We start from the raw sequence: 20826 nt of genomic DNA, 5'->3' as shown, positions 1-20826 counted from the left end.
GAGAGTCGGGAGAAACCTTATGGTATAAGCTTTAGCGACCATGAACTGATAGCAGAAGGGTAAAAGTCACCGATGTATGGCATACTGACGTGGCCAGCTGCAAGCAGTTGTGTACTGCCGTATGCCATAGGTCGGTGGCAGCGGAAGGGTTAATGTGGTTGTGCTCAGACTTTTTGTCAGATGGTGCCTCACTTGTGTCAATTTTCTATTTGCATGGTGACCTGATGAATGTAGTAATTGTACTAAAATGCCTGGTCTGTTGTCGTAAGTGCGCTTCAGAATATTTGAATCTTTCAAAGTTGACCAAATATCCTTTTTTTTTTTTTTCTTCACCCTAAGGTTCTGCATTGAGTATTCAACTACCTCTTAAAACCAAGACTGATGCTGCAATTCCTGCTTTAGCTACCCCTGGGTCATTATCTATTCCTCCTGCCCCTGCTCTACAAACTGTCTCTCTTTCTAAGATCAGCCCAGTTAAATCTGGGGTTACAGTAATTCCAACAAGTCCATCTCAAATTGCTACTCTAAGAATAAGAACACCGCCTAGGGCTAGCAGTGAAGTATCTCCATCTACCCCCAAAGTTGTGGCATATGCTGGTAGTGGTTGTGGAGTCATTACATCTGCTGGTGTTCCCCTTCAGTCAGGAGGTCTACCAGTACTAACGTACTCAACGACTACTGCCCTGAGCTCCAGCCCACAGGATTCTGCTGCTAAACCCAAAGTGATATTAATGTCTGGTAAACCTGCAGTTATGATAGATGCCAATAATTTGACAAATTTTCCATTTTTGAAATCTGCAATGATTATTTCATCGAGTGAGGACAATGTAGACCGTGATAATGGTAAGGAATGCAAAGGATTATCCAACTTGGAAACCCATAACACTGTGGAGAAGCGAAATGGTCTTAAAGAATCTGTTGCATCTGCAGAGCAGGAGGTTTTCACTCCGTCCATAGAAAAAATTGGGGAAGTTGAAAAGAAAACGGCAATCCCATCCAGGGTATTGGTTAATCTAAACGAGTCTGAAAAAACAGATATTTCAAGTTGGACTTTGTTACAAGGTACTAATAACCAGGATTCATCAAATTCTTCACAGAAAAGCTGTGATATTTCCACAGATATTGAAGCTGGGCATCCCTTACACACCACCACTGTGAATCCTGCAGCTGAAAGTGACCAGAATGATGAAAATCCAATGGCTGACAGTGACCAGGATCCTAAAAATCCAACAGCTAAAAATGACCTGTATCTGAAAAATGCTGAAAGTGCCCAAGATGCTGAAAATTCACTGGCCCAAAGTGGACAGCATCTTGGAAATTCAGTGACGGAAAGTGACCGGGATCCTGAAAATCCTGCATCCGAAATTGACAGGGATGCTGAAAATCAGGTCGCTGAAAGTGACCAGGATCCTGAAAATCCAGCTGCTAAAGGCAACTGTATTTCTTTGGAACAAGACCGTGCACGCACTGAAGAATCAGCATGTAGTACTGCACAGGTACAGACAGTAACAGATTCAGAGGGTAAACCACAAAGTCCACTGAATAAATCTGAGAAGAAGGAAGGAGAAAAAGGCAGGAGAGGTCATCTTCTTCTCACTGATTTTACAACAATGAACAAGCAAGATGAAAACCTTCCCTCGGATCCTGGTTACACTAGTAGCACACGTGAAAGTGAACAAAATTCTGAGGATGAGGATGAAGTAAGTACTTTTATTTATTTACTTTACAAAAGCATTCCTTTTATAACCATATGAAGCGTAAATTAGAATTTTGTGGTATGTGCTACTACTTTTTATTAGCTGAAATACAGTGTATGCCGTAGCAAATCCCAAATCATCTAAAGGCAAGCCACAGAACAGTGGGTCTCAAAGTTCTTGTATCACAAACTCTTCTTAAAGGGTCACTCCATTCCAGCGTGATATTTTGTGTTATAGGAGTATGGCAGAGGGAGCCAGCTCCTGGCTTATGTCTTGTATAGTACCACAGCGAGATCTCCTTACATAATTCCCAACTGTGTTTGTCCACCTGTGCATTTTGGGTGTAACCGCCACTTCTGTGTGTTCATCTCCACCTGTTCTCCAAAATATTAAATAATTCCATCATGAAAGTGTTCATGGGCACAGCAGTGCAGTCTTCTGAGCTATAAGCAGATAGGTAAAGCCCCAGGAAATGGTAAAGAGCCACAGACGACATAACTGACCAGTATCTACCGTAACATGACATACCCTGACCCTTTAAAGTTAGTGAAGAAGATGCGGGTCTTTGGGTTTTTTTGTAGCGGTATGTGTTCCAGTGTGCATTGTGGGACCAGTTATTAGTCTGCAGGACCTGTTTAGCCATTTTGACTAAACTGTTAACAGCAGATGCCTATGTTTAATCATTCCTATGATTGTCAATAGAAACTGTTTCCTGACTTCTTAAGCATGCCCTGTGGCCTCCTAGATTGGAATGACTTGCTCCTGTATTCTACGTTTATTGAGTATATTGCAAATATTGAGATGGCAATAGCAGAGCATCCTTTGGAAGCAGGACCTTGACATCATGTCAATTTAGTGCAGCCCTGTAACATTTCATGCTTCCAATCTCCGTAAGTCTGCATGCTGCCTGTCTGTGTGAACTTGGAGTAATTGCCCCCTGTGCTGTCAGTTCCAACTCAAGTGACTTGGTGCCGAGATACTAGTGTCAGAACATAACGTACCATAGAAATGGTAGTGTTACATCAGTAATGCATGTTTTTTTTTACTTTTAGAGTGAAGCTGAGGAGTCGGTGGACATTGAAACAGTGGAAGAACTTTCTAAGAATTACCTTGCTCAACTTAAAGCAAAGGCTACTACTAACACGTCACACAATGACAAGTAAGGGATTGCCTACATTTTGAACTGCTGAAACTCACTGGGGGGAATTTATCAAAACGAGCAGGCAAAATCTGGAGCATATTTGCACTGCAGCCAATCGGCTTCTCTGTCTCATTTTCAAATCTTACCTGAGCAAACTGAAGAGGGATGCTGATAGGTTGCCATGTCTTAACTATGTTGCCGTCCACGGCTTTTTTTCCCTTTCCCTTTTTTTTAAACAAATTTAATTTTTTTGCACACATTTCAAAACGCACAAGCTTGAAGATTACTTAAAACCCCCAAAACATTACATATTTTCTGAAAGCAGAGACCCTGTAGAATAAATTGGTGCACTCTAACACAATATAATACTCAGTTCTTTGGTAAAATATAAAAGATGAGGTTGCATTGACTAGGTAGATACCAAGCATATGAAACTTTAAAGTTACGCACGTGAAAAGGGGGGCATTGTGGTCCCCAAACTTTACCCCAAGTGATGCTTTAAAAGTCTTTACAGCTCATCAATCCAGCAACTTTTGGTAGCCTGTAAAAATGACCCGGCATCTTTACATACATTAAAATCGCTTCTCCTGAAAAGCAGACTAGCCATTTCTTATGTTAACAAGCCTCTGACTGTCCCTGTAGAGGGTTTTTAACAACCCTCTGGAATAGAGGCTGGAAGCCTTTTCTAAATCTTTATTCTCCCTTGCAGACCCTGCCCTGCAACCTGCCATTGCAGTCATGTCCTTCTACCAGACCTTTAGGGGTCTGGTTCAGGGACATGTCTTGGGATCCTGGATCTGTTCTAACAACTACTACTTGAACAACTAATGCTCATGCCTTTGGCCCTACTCTACTTTGTTTACAGGCTAGTAAATCTTATACACCAAATATCAGGAATTCTTGAGAACTGTACTTCCTTTTCCTATTTGTACTTATTCTACTACAGCCATTAGTGATTCTTGGGCCTTCCTTAATCATGCTTCAGTTACGTGAATTTGTAGCAGCATGGTCTTCTGTTCACACTTTTGCCTCCTGAAGCTAGTTTTGGCTGAAAAGTTCTTCAGTATTTGACAGTTCTTTGTTAGTTGAGCTGTTTCTTTTAGTTGTTGTGGTGCCTGCCCCTCTGTTCAGACTGCTTTCGAACATCCCTACGTCTCAGAATTCTTCAGAGTTGTGTCCCTCAATGGACGTTTGGGGAAAATAGGATGTTGTGCTTACTGTAAAATCCTTTTTTTAGGTTTGGATAAAATAGTAAGGGGTTAGAACCACTGTCAAGCTTTTTGCTGTTGGGGAAACGTACCCTCTCTATTTGCACTAGTGACCCCCAGCTTTGTCACCAGGACCAAGCTGAGTAAAAAAAAAAAAAAATTCCTCACTTTCTGTTGTCTATTTCCATTGTTAATTTTTCTGTAAAAGCTAAGACTGTTTGTTTTTCATTTTCCAGATGCACTACTCTGGTAAACTCTTCAAAAAACCAGAAAAAAGGCTCTAAGGTAAGGCGGGAAGGAATGTGTATCTTAGGTGCCCCAATATGTACATAGATGTATAGTCTCTGCGTGGGCAATTGTGAACTTTTGAGGCAGATGGGTACCTTCTTTTATGAATGACTTCTGTGAAAAATCTAGGGGGTTATTCGCTAAGCTGCCGAAGTGAAGTGAGCCGAATCTCGTTCAGCAAATCACTTCAGCCGAGTACGGTTGATTTCAGCTGTACATCGGCCGGCTCCCATTGATTCAGCCGAACATGCTTGTCATGTTTGGCTAAGCCAAAGTGAAAAACACGGTCGTCTCAGCAGATCCAACATCTGGATCGGCTAAACCAAACGTCCGGCAGTGAGTGAATAGCTCGAATGCTGCCATGCGGCTCGGTTATTTTGTTCACTACCTCAGAGGTAGCGAATAGAATTAAAAAAAAACTGGGAGGTCCCTCTTCCCATTCATACCAGACCCTTTAGGTCTAGTAGAGGGGGACCCTCTAGTTTAAAAAAAAAGTGTGGGGTTAACCCCCAAAGTTATACCAGACCTTTAAGGTCTGGTAGAAATTTTAAGGTGGGAATACATGGAGTCCCCCCTAAAATTTCCAACCAGCCACTGTATCCGGGCACTTGTCTGGCAGGAAAAGAGGGAGATGAGCAAGCCTGCGCCATACCAGGCCAGATGCCCTGGGCACTGGAAGGGTGCTTTTCCAGGGGTCCCCCCTGGCAAAGCACCTTGTCCCCATACTGGTGGTGACTGGGGCCTCTTCCCCACAACCCTGACCTTCTGGTTGTGGGGGTCTGCGGGCAGGGGGGCTTATTTGCATCGGGGTACCCCTTTCCTAAAGGGGGCACCTAGATGCTGTCTCCCCCTTGTGAATTAGTATGGGGTACTTGTACCCCTACTTATTCCCTAAAAGGTTAAATTACAATGTAAATAGAGACCAGACTTTTAGAAAAAATCCTTTAATAAAAAAACAACAAACGTTTTTGACTATTCGTTTAATTAAAAAGAAACCCCAAAACAATGAAAAAAATTGATCCAACGAGATAATCCAGTGTCAATCCAGTCGTCCACGATGCCGCTGACTCGTCAAAATAAAAAAAGACCCGTCCGCACGCAACAAATACCCGCCCACAGAATGAACAACTTGACAGATTTCAATGAGTCGATGGCGGCGTGGACAATGTGACCCTGGATTACTTTGTTGGATCCCTTTTATTTATTTTTTTCATTGTTTTGGGTTTGTTCATTTTTTAGATTGACAAATAGTCAAAAACTTTTGTGTTTTTTTTTTTTTTTTTCTTCAATTAACCACCTTCACCGCTGGAGACGTACACTGTACCCACATTACTGCTCACGTACACTGTACGTGAGCAGCTCTTCAGGACTCCCGATTGCAGGTAACTGCTGAGATTAGCAGCTAACGTTCATTAATCGATGCCTCAGTATTGAGGCGTCGATTAACCTCTTGCCGTCCGCCCGTAGTAAAAAAACGGACGGACGGCACTGCTGCATTTGCAATTTTTTTCTGCTCGCGCGCGCCCCCTAGCGGGCATGCACGGGCAGAAAAGACCCGACCGTTGCACACACCCGTTACCGGGTGTTTCACATATAGGCGATCAGCGGGTCCATAGCCCGCCGATCGCCTATATGTGCTCGTTCGCGGCACCCACGCGCGGTCGGCGCTTCCGTGAATACTGAAAAATGGCCTGGATGGGAAGGGGGTTTAACACCGCGGATGTCAACTGGTTAATGAGAGAATTAAGCTTTTGTAAAACCTTTTGTGAATCGAAGGGCTCCGGCGGCCAAAGTGAGCCGAAGGATTAGCCGAACCTAAGGTTATATCCTTTTGCTCCTTTGTGAATAGTATACACATTGTTGAAATGTCATGTCAAACTGGTGTTTCATGGTTTGCAAGCAGACCTCTTATGCCTCCTCGTGGTTTAAGCATAAAAACACTAATGTGCCCCCTGCTATTTTGATGCGTTGAAGCACCAGAGGGTTTTCATTTTAGCGTAGCATTTAAATTATTTTGAGGCCTCGCCTAAGTCAACTCCAGCCAATACTGATACTTTTAGTGGGCGCCAGTGAGTTTAATCGCTCACCAGCTTCTTAATATCACTCTATCACTCACCTGTGACAAGATTCTAGTACTGTCTGCCCAAAAAGGTGTCGCCCTGGAAACTGAATGTGTACATGGTTTGTTTATGCTGCCTACTGAAAGTGTCCTCTGTGATGCTATTTGGCTGTGTAATGGCATCATAACTTGTGTTTGGATGTCAAGCCATTTTCTAATATCTGTAGCCAGTTTATATCAAAGATGGGCATTCCCATCATCTGTAGTATTTCTTTAGTTTATTGTGCACCGTAGACTAGCTTGCAGTTGACTGGACGAAAACGTTCTGTAGCATGCTCATCTAAAGAGTTGCAGTTTTTCATATAACTGAGGAAAGTATTGCAACCTCTTCCTTTTTTTTCTTATTAACCAGTTGACATCCGCGGTGTTTTCGCCTATATGTGAAACACCCGGTAACGGGTGTGTGCATTTAGCGGGTCTTTTCTGGCCGTGCGTGCCCGCTAGGGCACGGACGGCAACCCGCAGATGCTGCATGCTGCAGTGCCGTCCGTCCGTTTTTTTACTACGGGCGGACGGCAAGAGGTTAACATAATTCTGTTTTCTTTCTTCCATTGAGGGACTCATCCATTCTTAACCTTTAGAGTTATACTGCCACCTACAGTAGGATAGGGTACTGGCAAGCAAAAATATTGTAGGCCAGCCCAGTATAACCATTTCTACTCCCAGCATGCCACAGATGCGTTGGCTGTGCATGTCTTCTTGTTGCCATTTGTGAAGCCAATACATTTTTTTTTTTTTTGTACTCTTGAGACCATTTCCCGGTGCTATTTATTAATCTTATTCACATAGAAGTAATTATTTGAACTGACAATGAATTACACTGTTACAAAGTGCAGCATCATGTTTTTATCTTTTATTACAAAGGAGCACTTATTCTTCAACTTGGCAAAAGCATGGTATCTGACTCTTACTACATGTGTGTCTGTTTATATTTAGGTGAACGGGGATGATAATTTGCCAATAGTTGTGGAATCTGTTGTACATCGTCGAAACCACACAGCAAACGAGCGAAAACGAAGAAATGAGATGAGGGATCTGTTTGAGGAGCTGAAGAGAGCTCTCAGCCTTCACAACCTTCCAAAGGTTTCCAAGAGCTATATGCTTAAAAAGGTTTGTCTTGTCTTTGTTTAAAGTCACACTGTCTTGAGAGAAGTACATGGCCTCCATTTCTGGCCTTTTGAAAGTGATAAAGCTGAACTTCAATTCTTTGGGTCACAGACCTGGAAAAAGCCTGCTGTAAATAGTATCGGATGTCCTAATTGCAATACATGTTCCAGGTCACCGACTCAAACTGAAGAGATCAGTGATGGAAGCCTCCATTATTTTCGCAGGACAGTTTCTTTTTAGATTTACAGTTATTTAGCAGCATGATGAATGGACATTTTTGCTTATGTTTTGTCTTCTTCCAGGCTATAGAAGAAATTGAGGGGTTGACAGATGCAGCGGAGAGCCTCATAAAAAAAAAGGCCTTGATGTCTCAGAAACAGAGTCGGTTGATCAAGAAAGTGTCAAATCTCTCAGGTTGGTTACATAGTTACAAAGTATTTGAGGTTGAATGAAGACACAGGTCCATCAAGTTCAACCTTTGTGTGATTGTGTATGTGTGTACACAAGTTCCTGTGTAATCTTGTTTTTAAGAGTACCTGTACCCCTATATGTTACGGTCTCTGAGGAATAAGGTATCTAAATGCTTTTTGAATGATTCAATACTTTCTGCTGATACCACTTCTTGTGGCAGCGAGTTTCAGACTTTAAACACTCTAGCTGGAAGAATCCCCTACGCCCTTTGTGGTTAAATCTTTTCTCCACCAATTTTAGGTGGTGGCCTCTAGTTTTTGTTATGGAGTTTACTGTAAACTGTTTATTGCTGATATTTGCCATCACCACTAAACATTTTGTACATACAAATCATGTCCCCTCTTAATCGTCTCACTTCCAGCGTAGACAAATTTAAATTTAGTAACCTCGTCTCATAGCTTTGTCCTCCAGCCCCTTGTTTGAATCTACTGAATCTAAAGCCATATCTGAATAGATGGTCAGCACTGCATAATAAATTAAAACCCATTGATAACTGAGAGCAGATCTCACTATGCATTGCAAGGTTACCCCACATTACAACCTGAATTTTGTAGCCTGTTCATAAAATGAAGGCTGCATTGTCAAACCTATAGCATGTTACAGCTTTCTCTCCTTAACCCAACAGAAATCATTGATTTGGAGGAGAGGGTGGTCACATGACTTTGAAAGGTTGAGTGACTGTGCTCTCCTCCTGACTTTTTTTTTTTTTTTACTATAATAATTTTAAAAGCAATTCATTGTCTACAGAGTCGTGAAGGCACATGTGTGAAGCTCACAATCACTATAACACCTCTTTGTTTTCCATTTCCACAGGAAAACCAAAGGAAGTTGTGCTGAAGAAACTGGAATACTTATACGCAAAGCAGAATGCTTTAGAAGCAGAGAATAAGAAAGACTTGGAGGAGGATCAAGCTCTCAAAGCATCTGTGAACAAACCTCCTCCACCCTTGAAACTGGAGAATGAAGCTAATGAATCTTCAAGTAGCAAATCTACAAAGCCAATCATACTTTCAAGAACGCCTGTACTGCTTTCTGCGGAGAGTAAGTACAGATGAACTTTCCTTAATCGAAATATTCTCAGACGCAAATTTGACTTTAATGATTGCAGAGCGAATTACAGAGCCGTTTACCTTCTCAGCAGAGTTGGTTTTTGGTTGGTTGGTTGACATTTGGCATCTAAATTTTTTTTTTTTATAAATTCCGTTTTTATTAATAAAGATTTTCCAAAGAAAGCATACAAAGGAAAAAGGCAAATATAAGACCATGTCACACAAAACATCATAACAGCAAATGCTTACACAACAAGGTACATCAGTATAATTTACACAATAAAGCAAAAAAAAAAAATCTATACTGTAGAGAAAAGTATGCATAAAACGTAATTAGAACCCATCTACTGCATTTGGACAGGCATCGGAGAAACATTTCTAACAGTGCTAAGGTAAACATCTCCATGCAAATCGCAAACCGCAGTGTGAGACGGAACGAGTATAAAGATTAACAACTGATACACTACAAGAAAAGAGACTGGAAAATAAGAGAGGGGAAGGGAGAACAGGAGGGAGGTAATGTTCTCATCCGGATATCAGTCCTTCAGGATCTCATCAATTGCCATATTCGTTTTGGCATGTACTTTAATCCTAAAGGCCAAAAGCAGAATGTCCAGCAAACCGTTAAATATACAGTTCAAATGTATGTTTCTGTCTTACCTGCCTAAGGATTTGTCATTCGGTTTATCTTGTCTTGTTATTTACAGTCATTATTATACAGGGGTACAGGTAATATACAGGGGTACAGGTACTCCTAGAATGAGATCCTAATAGGTTGGACTTGATGGACTAATGTCTTTATTCAACCTCAAATACTATGTAACTATGTAGCTACAGCGAAGAACCAGACAAGTGACACTTATTTCCTGATTCAGCAGTGTAGTGTTCTGTGTCATCTCTCCTCATTTAGCCTTTTCAGTGCATAGTGAATTTAAATGTATCGCCTCTGTACAGTTAGAAGGCAGGAGATTCAGGAAGTAGTAGGGTGATCTTTCTGACTATGCAGTGTGCTAAAGGTGTCACAATCACAAGACTGGCTGAACCCAATTACAAGTTCTCAGCTCTCATGCTCCTTTTGTCCAGAGAGCTAACAATACCGGTGTTATACTCACCCAAACCATAATCCCGGCTGGCTTCTATACTGGCCTCTTCAGCCTTCTCCGCTGCAGCAGCCTAAGGTCCTGTGAGTCATCAGGAGAGGACGCTGATGGACATTCCATCGCTGGAAGGGAGCGGTCTAGGAGCCAACAGGGAAAAAAATTAACCCCTCCATGACTGAGGCCCTTTTTTCATTTTTTGCACCCATGTTATATTCCACATTTTAGGCCTGAAAATGACGTAAAACCCCCCAACATTATATATTTTCTGAATGCCAAGACCCTATAGAATAAAATGGTGGTAGTTGAAAATTTTTATGTTGCGCAATATTAGCGCAACTCCTTATTAAACCCCAAAATTTAGTGACAAATGTAATTAAATGCCCCAAAACACAACAAATTACCCATTTTTTTAATGAAATATAAAAGATGAGGTTACAACGAGTAAAACGATACCCAACATGCCCAGTTTACAAATTGCGTGCGACCGTGAAACGGCGAAAAACTGCAGTACCCCAAAAAGTCAATAAAAGACGCTTTAAAAGCCCCCACAGGTCATCAATTTAGAGATACCCCAAAATACTGGCCCTAGAATTATTGCTCTCACTCCGGCGTGCGCGGCGATACCCAACATGTGTAGCGCGTTCGTCGTTTTCATGCGTAGGCGCACCCGACGCGTGTTTACGTGGCGACGCGCGTGCTCGCGGGGGCGGGGTACTTTTAAAATTTTTTTTTTATTATTATTAGATTTATTTTATTTCATTTTAATTTTAAAAACTGTTTTTTTTTTTTTTTTTACTTTACTTTGACTGCTATCACATGGGGGGGCTTGCAAGCCCCCCCATGTAATAGCAGATGGTGGTGACAGGTCCTCTTTAAGGTGATGCTGGGGGTCCAAAAGACCCTCAGTGTCACCTTTACACTGGAAATAAGCTATTGAAGTGCAGATCGCACTTCAATAGCTTATAGCTGGGCTGCAGGAGCCCAGAACTGACAGCCCAGGGACCGGAAGTGATGCAATCTGCATCGCTCCCGGTCCCATAGAACGGGGAGGGGATCGATGAACGGAAGTTCGTCGACCTCCTCCCCAGCTCCCCGCGGACACCAAGGATGCCGGTCCTGGGCCCGTAGGAGGGGCAACGGAGCCCGGGAAGCGGGGTGTCCGGGGGGGGGCGGCCCCTTCTTCGGGACACAGAAGCGATCTGGTGACAGGTAAGTTCGCCAGGATCGCTTCTGTTGTAAAGCCGACAGTCGGCTCTACAAGTTTAAACAGAGTCCCGGCGGCAAAAGTCGCCGGGAGTCTGTTTAAACTGCCCCGATTCCGGCCGACGTACACTGTACGTCGTCAGTCACGAAGGGGTTAAAAGCCTGTCACTTTAAGGACAGAACCCCTCCAACCTCATACCTGCCAGTTTCGCTTGGTGTCCTCAGGAGAATGTCTTCTGGTTTTATTATTTTACTTTATTTTGTTTCCTTGTTGAAGATTCTACTATGAAGAGCTGCTAGTTGATTCATACCAGATATTATTATATCCTGGGAGTCTCTCTAGCTAGCCAATAAAACTCATTCATGCCAGATAAGTTAAACTCTGGAAGTTTCTCTAGTTGCCATTAGCATCAAGCCGACCAAACAACCAGTTAGCATTGAGCCGGCCAAACGGCATGGAGCCGGCTTACTCTGTATCGGCAAGTACCGAAATATACATATCGGTGCTCGATACAGAAAAAACTAAATCCCTGCTATTTTTGGATACTTAGATGACCTTTTACTTCAAAAACAGTCTCTTCCTACTTTGGAGCTCAATGTCTAGACGGTCTAGTGGAAATTAGAGGACTTTGGATGGATTCTGAACATCGAAAAGTCGTCCCTAGGTCTGTCATGTTGCTTTGAGTATTTGAGTCTTCTTTTGGATACCCTTCAAGCACAAGTTTTCCTTTCTCTGATCAAATTATTGAAGTTGTTGAATCAAGTTTGGTCGCTTCGATTCTATCGTTGTATCTCTCTGAAACATCTGCATGTGAATACTGGGGTTGATGGCGTTAACCTTCAAAGCGGTACATATTTGTTCCATTTCAGGACTTTACAGAGGAACATTCTTACAGCATAGGACAAGTCTCCCCTATTGCTGGACAGTATGAGTGACCCAGCCAGGATGTTTCTGTCATGTTGGTTGGTATCCCCTGCGTTAACAATGGCAAAGTCGTTTCTTATAACACATGGAAGACTGTCATGATGAATCCTGGTCTTGTGGGATGGGGCGGTCTCTTGGATTATCTGTGTAGTGTTAGAAAACTGTCAGATGTACTTTCTCAGCAGACAACGTCTACTTGGGGCAGATCAATGTTTACCTACATGTACCATAAAGGGTCAGATATTTGCCTCGTCTGCCTTTTTTCAGCCTCCTTTCTTCTATTCTTGATTCATACTTCTATTCTGGGAGTTCCATGTGTGGCTCCTCCTGTTTGCTCTTCTCTTACTACATGGGATTTGCACTTGGTTTTATCTGTTCTACAAAAACCTCCTTTTTTTAACCTTTCTTTATCTTTGGGGTTCTAAAAAGTTGATTTTCTTGTGTCCATTGCCTTGGCTAGAAGGGTTTCCGATTTGTCTGGAGAGGGAGCAGACCTCTGGCAGGAGTCGGTGTCACTGACAAACTTATAATGAAGTGATTCAGCGTGGAACGGAGTGCAGAAGGATTTTTCTTTTACTATATGCTTGTTAGGTTAGGGCGAGGTCACACTCTTGCTGGTGAGCACCCAGCTGTCTTTCCCTGCCAAAGCCGGGAAGGAGAGGTGCTCTATTCTTACGCCTTAGGATTTTGTTCTTACCGTAAAATCCTCTTCTCGGAGTCCATTGGGGGACACAGATCCCTCCCCTTATACTGCTTGCTGAAACTGTCAGGTGAGAGGGGTTATGTCCTTAACGTGGCAGGCTTTTCATTTTTTTTTTTTTTTTTTTATTTGGTGTCCATTTCCTCTGGAGGCAGCAGCATAACCCTACAGCTCAGAATTCTTTAGAGCTGTGTCCCTTAATGGACTCTGAGAAAAGGATTTCTCTGTAAGAATATCCTATTTTTAACTCCCTAGACAAAACGAGCACTTAACTCTTGCAGTGCTGGTGTAACCCCACTTAAGAGTTATTTTATTTGGCCGGAGTTGTTCTTTAAGGTTTCAGGTAGAGGAGTCCTTTGTAAGGGTACCTTTTTAAAAGTGACAGGGAGCTTTAGGGTAGTGTTGTCGGTGCCAAAAGTACAGCATTGAGAACACCGCATCTGAGCTGAGAACAAGGTGCTACTGGCTTCTGTGAATCTGGTTTGAATTTATTACAGGTATTTATATAGCATTGACCATTTAACTTTATGTATCGTACATTCACATCAGTCCCTGCCCTCAAGGAGCTTACCATCTAAGGGCCCTATCTCGCATACATACATACAGGGCCAATTTAGACAGGAGCCGATTATCCTGCCAGTATGTCTTTGGAGTGTTGGAGAAAAGTACCAAGCAAGAACAGGGAGAACATGCAAACTCCTTGCCCGAAGCACTAACCATGGCTTCCCAGAAATACTCTGTCCTGAAAACCATACTGTACTTGGATTGTACAGCTTGTACCATGTATAACAGGGAGGAGAGTTAGGCTTTAATTTGATGGTTGCTTATCTAAAGCTACAAGTTTATTTAGCACTACCCTGTCCACACGATGACCGTTCGCTATGCAATTTGACTGCAGAACATTGAGAGGTGTACAGGTAATTAAACTGTTACTGTGAGGGGGACTCACAAAAACAAAAATTGCTGTGTTATGGTTAGTGACAGCCGGCATCATATAGTTTGATTTTGATTTTGCTCATAGTTACACTTTTAAGATTTTTTTTTTTTTATGTTTTGCCTCATTGGGTAAGACATTATTTTACACTACAAGCACCCAATAATATATATATATTTGTTTTGTAGTCCTAAAGCTCGCTTTTAATGGATATGGTTCTGTTTTACAGCCCAGGAGCCAGTTGTCGTAACTTCACCCAATTTTCTAATGGCATCTCCAGGACTGGCAGCAGTGAAGGAAGTCAAGGTAGAAGAGGGTTCTGGAATTTCACCAACACATGTGCAGGCTGATGTGAGGCCGGCACAGATGCCAACAGGTGAGTTCAGTGTACAACTGTGCAGTTTGGAGTGGCTGTCCTAAATATGACATAATACGTTGGGAACCCAGAAATGCGTTTAGTCACGTTTAACTAAACCAGATGTATGAGGTGGACCTAATGTAGAAAATGTACCCAGTATATTATGGGGGAATTTATCAAAACTGGAGCAGCTGTGCATGGCAACCAATCGGCTTCCAAAAACCGACTTCCGAAAACCTTTCATTTTCAAAGCTTAACTCAACAAACTGAAGTGAGAAGCTGATTGGTTGCCTATGGCAACTGCTCCTGATTTTGTCTGCTCCAGTTTTGATAATTCTCCATGCGTCTTAAACTGTCCCATTATAATAAAAAGCTTTGCGCCCTTCATTTTTTGGAGGTGAGGTTTTGCATTCAGATGATTGTAAAATTTGTTTAAATTAATGGCCATCTCGGCCTAGTTTCCACGGGGTGCTGCAGGGTCACAAGAATTGGTTTGAAGACTAACATAGGAACTTGTGTGTCTGCACTTCAGTACTGACAGTCACCGCTCCCCCCCATCCTTTGAAGAAGCAAGGTGGGGTACACGCTGGCCTTCGTTCTGACAGTGAAATTTTTTTTTGCGTTGGGTAGTGGTATAATGTTTGAGGGCTGTTTGAATCCTTTTTGCCTCCCTTCTATTTGCATGGGAACATGGTAGGGATAGTTTTCATAGCTCTAAAGGAGATTGAATACAAATTGCATACTTAGATTGCAAGGTGGGTGGTTTAGGCTGGGTTTACACCTAGGCGTATTGAATATGCGCGTGCGTCGCGCGTTTTTACCGTGATTCGCGGTTAAAAAACCGCGTGACAAACGCGCGTTTCCGAGGGCTACTTGGCTGTATCCCAATGGAAACACGAGACCAAAACGCCCCAAAGAAGTACATGTACTTCTTTGGGCGTAGGCCGTTTTGTAGCCCGTTCAGACGGACTGAAATACGGAAAGGTGTGAACCATACCCATAGAAAACAATGGGATTTTCAAGTTTGTACGTTTTGTAGAGTGTTGAACGCGCGACAAAACGTAAAGGTGTGAACAAGGCCTTAGTGTCGTTAAATACAGAAATTCATAGATTTCAGCAGAGGTGTCTTGATAGATTTTATGATTCTTCCTGACTTAATTACATTAGCTTTCCATACATATTTTTCTCTAGTGGATATTTACAAATCTAATTTGGATATGTTTGTGTAGGAATGGCTTATGTCGTGATTCAGCCTCTCTATTTTTCTCAGTACAAGTTTTCTAAAAATATATGGTTTTAAATGGTTCTTAAATGTATGCCTGGGAATCTGTCACTGAGCTGAAAACAGTGGTCTGCAAATCCTTTGGGAGCTTCCATGATTTTCTCCAAGCTGTCAACTATTAGAGGGCAATGAAGCAGTCGTTCAGTATGCAAGCCCCGACTGTCAAGGAATTGGTTGCCTTGAGAGTTTTACTTCATGAGAAGCAAAACAAATGGCAAACGCACTCATCAATTCGTTACCAGGTTTACAGCAAGGTGCACACGGAAGGGCTTGCTGTTTTACTTTAGGAGAAGTCCAGTCATATGTCCATGTTGTATTTATCAGGACAGAAACATATAGGAGCTACCATTGCTGTCATCCTTTGCCATGTGGTGAGTTGCAGACCTGGGCTCGGTGTACATACTTGTTCTAGATCAGTGACTCGCTACATATTGTGGCAAGGATAAGGATGCCCCAGAACTTGACAATGAGAAAACTAAATCGGCAGCATCGGCTTCCTTTTTTCTGACGTGACAGATTCCCTTTAGCATAGACTTAATTTCCAAAAACTGCTGGGTATGAAAGCTATGTCTCAGTGAAGTACAAAGGAACAGATTGTTTCCACAGTGGGCTGTGCAAGGACCCAGTGGGGAGAGAAAAGGGGGCTTTTTAGAAACCAGTCCAGACCTCGTATATAAAAGTCTTAGAAAAACATTTATTCACTAAATTGTTGTATACATAGTTTAGAACCAAGAAATAAAGTACAAAATCATGTCATCAATAAAAATATATATCATTAATAAAAATACATATTGAATATGCAGGTTCACCGTTAGGTGACAGTACCGCGCGGTTACGAGATATGCGGTAACTTGTTTTCAGATGATGTAAACGCTCTACGGTACTGTCACCTAACGGTGAACCTGCATATTCAATATGTATTTTTATTAATGATATATATTTTTATTGATGCCATGATTTTGTACTTTATTTCTTGGTTCTAAACTATGCATACAACAATTTAGTGAATAAATGTTTTTCTAAGACTTTTATATACGAGGTCTGGACTGGTTTCTAAAAAGCCCCCTATTCTCTCCCCACTGGGTCCTTGCACAGCCCACTGCGGAAACAATCTGTTCCTTTGTATCCATAACCTGTGGTGTGAAACCTCCAGCTCCTCTAGATGCTATTTGCAACACACGCCTGCCAATATTATCCCCTAATGTCTCAGTGAAGTGGTGCCTGGAGCTTAAGTGTTTTCTGACAAGATGTCTGATCAGAGAACTGCCACCACGTTGCTCCGCAGCCTCAGGTACTTTATTTTATGCAATTGTAAAAAATGACTCATCTGGCACTACAATGTGTAAAGAGGATAACTTTGTGTACGTGTTTGCCATTAATTATGTAGAGCGTTACACCCTAAGGGATCCAACACTGCAGCAGTCTGCTAAACTTTACTTTTGGTTGAGCCACTTCCCTGTTGAACGTCAAACACTCCATAACATTTTATAAAAAGACAAACAAGTGCACAGTTGCACAGATGTATGTTACACCATTATGTGAAAGAATATATTGTTTCATATTCAGCTGATTCGGCTATCTGTATTTTTAATGTACCTTTTCTTTTTTCAATACAAAAAGATGACCTGTCCATGATGCCTAAGATTGTCAGCGTCACATCCTTAGCCGAGGAAGCTTCTTCAGATCTGGGCCAGGAATTTGTCCATACTCCAACGATTAAGGAAGAAACAGATACTGAGGTTCACAATCTTCTAGCAAACACTGCTGTTTGTGATCAGGCAGAACATTTGCCATCTACATCCCATGTGCTTGACACCACAGAAGAACATTGTAGCAGTATGAATATAACCCAAAGTTCTGTCTCCAGTCTTCCAGAGAATCTCCCCCTGGCCAGCGTCAGCTTTGTTAATGCTAAGGCATCCTCAAAAAGTGGAAAGGGTACTATGAATGATTTATCTTTGGATAATGTTGCAGAGGATGTCAGAGACTCTGAACTCGAGCTGGAACTCAGGAAGCTTTCGTCCGCTATAGATGAAGCAGAGTTGGAGCCAAGCGAGTTATCAGATGTCATGGAGGATCATGAAGACTCGGATGAAACTCTCACGTCTCTTTTGAATGAGATTGCTTTATTGAATCAACAGTTAAACAATGACAACAGTGACTTGGGCTGCAACTTCCCAGGAACAGACACACCATCCCAGGGAAGTGTTGACAAATCTGCAGGTGGTGATGCTTCCCCTTTCTTTTTTGGAAGATTCAAGGAATTGCCTGAACCGAAAGAAAATAATGTTTCACTCAGTCCTCTCTTTCTACAATTAGATGAGGCAGAGATACAGGGAAGTGTTAAGCATATTGAAGAGCCAGGTATTGCATTTGAGGATGTAGACGGTAAAGCAGCATTGACTAAAGTGGAGGATGATCTTCTGCAGCCTCCTGCTAATGTGGCTTTTCTTCAGGCTATTGATAAACCAGGAGTGGCCTCTAGCCCTAATATGTTTTGGAGGCCTATGCCCAAATTGGCACCTCTTGGACTAAAATCATCTAATGTTCCGAGCGATCAAAGGGTATCGGGGAACAAATCTATGCCATCTTTGGCTTCAGCTGCAATCCGCTTAAGTTCACCAAATCATATGGATCATCATTAGGTCTGCTTTTGGTCATTTATGATTTAGAAAAAATGTTCAGGTTACTTGAAGCGTACAATTAAGCCGTTGTACATCATAAGTGGATTCTTCAACGATGAATCATTTTGAAATCTAACCAGTCGAAATCACATTTCCATTACACACAAAACCTTAACTATCTGGGGTAAAAGGAGCAGCATCTTCATTTCTACTTCCTTGCTTTGCAACCTATTTCTTGCTACGAAATGACTGGTGCACTTTAATGTATAATTGTGATTTGTATATATGCTTTAGCTAAGCGGCAAATTCATATATTCTCCAGCAGACGGACAATGTAAAGCATTCCATATGAGGTTTGTCTCCTGGAACAATTTACACTAAGTAAACCATAGGTGCCTCCATCTCTAGTCTCTACAGCTCAGTCACCTTTCTGTCTGCACTTTACAAGACAAATTGCTACAGTTTACGTTTTGTCAGGAACAGTGTTAAGTGTCGGACACTCTCCTACCCCAGTTACTTGACAATAAGTTAATTGCTGCTTGAATGACGAGCAATCATTGCGGTTATCAAACCGAACATGTAAAAAATGTATTATGTATTTATATTTTTTAAAATCTTTTGTACACAGAATTTTTTTGTACAGGTGTAGAATGTGATACATTTGTTAACTCTGATTTACTGTATTTCTTACTGTAGATACTAAGTGTACGACTTATGGTCCGCTCATGTGTCATTGAGCAATATTTTCATGATAAGATTTTTGTGAAGTCCCTGTTTTAAGGGGCCCTTGTATGAGTTGGTAAACATTTGAAAAATATGCTTTTTTTTTTTTCGCTCTTCACTTTATTCAGTCTTGAGGTCTTTTTTTGAGTCAAAGGGGGCAGTCCACCCCCAAACTATTAGTTTAATTTTGGTTAGATGCTGCTGGAATGACCTGCCAGCTTCTTATATGTCTCGGGATCTCCAGCAGTGAGAACCTTGCACAAGCTGTAACCTTCATTGGTGATACCCGGCACCATGGGGCGTAAATTAAGACAGAGTAGTTCAGCCTTTTTAGAGTCTGCCTGTTGCTGAAATATCCATTTAAAGCTGATGTCAGACAGGCAAATGTGCTGCTAGAGACAAGTTTCCAATGACAGGATTGCTAAAGAGGCTGCCTCCTGTCTATTCCTACAGAATCTGTCCCTCTGTAGCCAGAGGAAGCAAGATGTTGCTTTGTTGCTGCCCTGAAAGCTACTAGTGAGTCTCTATCACTAGTGATGGGATCAACACCTTGCTGCCTCGGCTACAGACAGAGCGATTCCCTAGTGGAAAAAAGGCAGCCTTTTATTCTGCTGCTGGCAGTTTCAACAAATTGCCAGTGGCTGGAAGGGGGTCTAAACACCTGGTCTTGAAGTGGTTAAAGCCCAACTGAAGTTTTAGTTTAAATTTGCTAATTACAATCCAGGTACATCAAAATAACAGATGTGCAAAGTCTAATTTTTGTTTTCTTTAGCAGTCAGCCAGAGAAGAAAAGCCTGTCTCCTGCAAGCATGCTGCAGAGAAGGACCCGTTCTCTCTGGAAAGGTTCCATGCTAAGTGAGACTTATAGTTGTGCAATCTGCAAAAGCCCCCTGCTTATTGGAGAGCTGGAAATTCAGCAGGGGTGTGTTGGAACTTTGCAGAGGGCCCACTTCTTCCACACAGAGGCAAGGGTCTTTCTCTGTTCTGTGCCTGAAGGAGACTGTGTGTTTTCTACTCTTTTCTGAGGAAAACCACCTGTGAGACTTTGTACACCATTTGATTTGATGCACCTGGAATTTATTTAGATTATTTAAAACGAAGTTCAGTTGAGTTTAAGTGGACTAGCCCTTTACTCTGTCCTTATATAAACTGGTACTAATATTGGCAACTTGTTTAGGATGGGATGGGGCAAGTTTCTGTGATGTCATTTTGATGTTTCAGCTTCACTGCCCAGTAATATCTGGAACACACAGAGTTTGGTCATTCTGGCTTCACTTGCTATATTCTCGTTTAGTGAGGCAGAAAATTGTGAAACTGGAGGTTTGAGATGATAACCTGAGAACTTTCGCCATCTAAAATGAGTTGACAAAGGAAGCACCCATAAATCTATTACAGGGTCACCATATATTTAATTATTGCATTATCCCAGGGTTTATCATTTTTAAGTAACAATTTAATCTAGTAAGATGTCACTCTGATTTACGGATTGGCTGCCCACCAATGAAATGTATTGTCGCAGCATGGAGAGAATGACCCTGTCTAACCTCCTTTGGCAAAGCAATATTTGTGGACTTTTCATTCTGTGATCATGGAACTAGACCCAGGCCATATCTGTCTGTCCTCAAAAACTACAAATTGGAAATACATTTAGTATTACAATGTTATACTTTAAAGAAGTTAGGAAGTAATCCTTTACTATCCAGAACTGGTAATTTGTTTTGTCTAGATGCAAAGCTGTTTGGTGCTAAATAAAACCTTGACAAGCCTATTGTCATAAAATGTATGTGTGTATATAACTTTTTTGGATAAAACTGAAAAAAGCAGCTTACACATTTTGTGAGCACATTGTTATTTTTGTATTGCAGAGCATGTAGAAATCCATTCTGGAAAAGGATAT

The 20826-nt window shown here is 41.8% G+C and overlaps 1 protein-coding gene across 1 annotated transcript in view; it reads left to right on the top strand.

Annotated features, from left to right (window-relative positions):
* Positions 1-18233, top strand: part of MGA (MGA, MAX dimerization protein) — a 62319-nt gene extending 44086 nt beyond the window's left edge. The window contains exons 18-26 of the mRNA XM_018560055.1: positions 340-491; positions 642-1700; positions 2750-2856; positions 4283-4331; positions 7390-7563; positions 7863-7974; positions 8845-9072; positions 14172-14318; positions 17203-18233. Of these exons, the coding sequence (XP_018415557.1) occupies positions 340-491; positions 642-1700; positions 2750-2856; positions 4283-4331; positions 7390-7563; positions 7863-7974; positions 8845-9072; positions 14172-14318; positions 17203-18227 (3053 nt within the window). The 3' untranslated portion in view covers positions 18228-18233. The remainder of the gene's footprint in view (positions 1-339; positions 492-641; positions 1701-2749; positions 2857-4282; positions 4332-7389; positions 7564-7862; positions 7975-8844; positions 9073-14171; positions 14319-17202) is intronic.
* Positions 18234-20826: the final 2593 nt, after the last annotated feature.

Source organism: Nanorana parkeri, unplaced genomic scaffold, assembly GCF_000935625.1.
Source record: "Nanorana parkeri isolate BGI_ZX_2015 unplaced genomic scaffold, ASM93562v1 scaffold430, whole genome shotgun sequence".
NCBI classification, from domain to species: domain Eukaryota; kingdom Metazoa; phylum Chordata; class Amphibia; order Anura; family Dicroglossidae; genus Nanorana; species Nanorana parkeri.
Note: the sequence above shows the minus strand (reverse complement) of the source record. Positions and strands in the feature narration are given on the sequence as shown.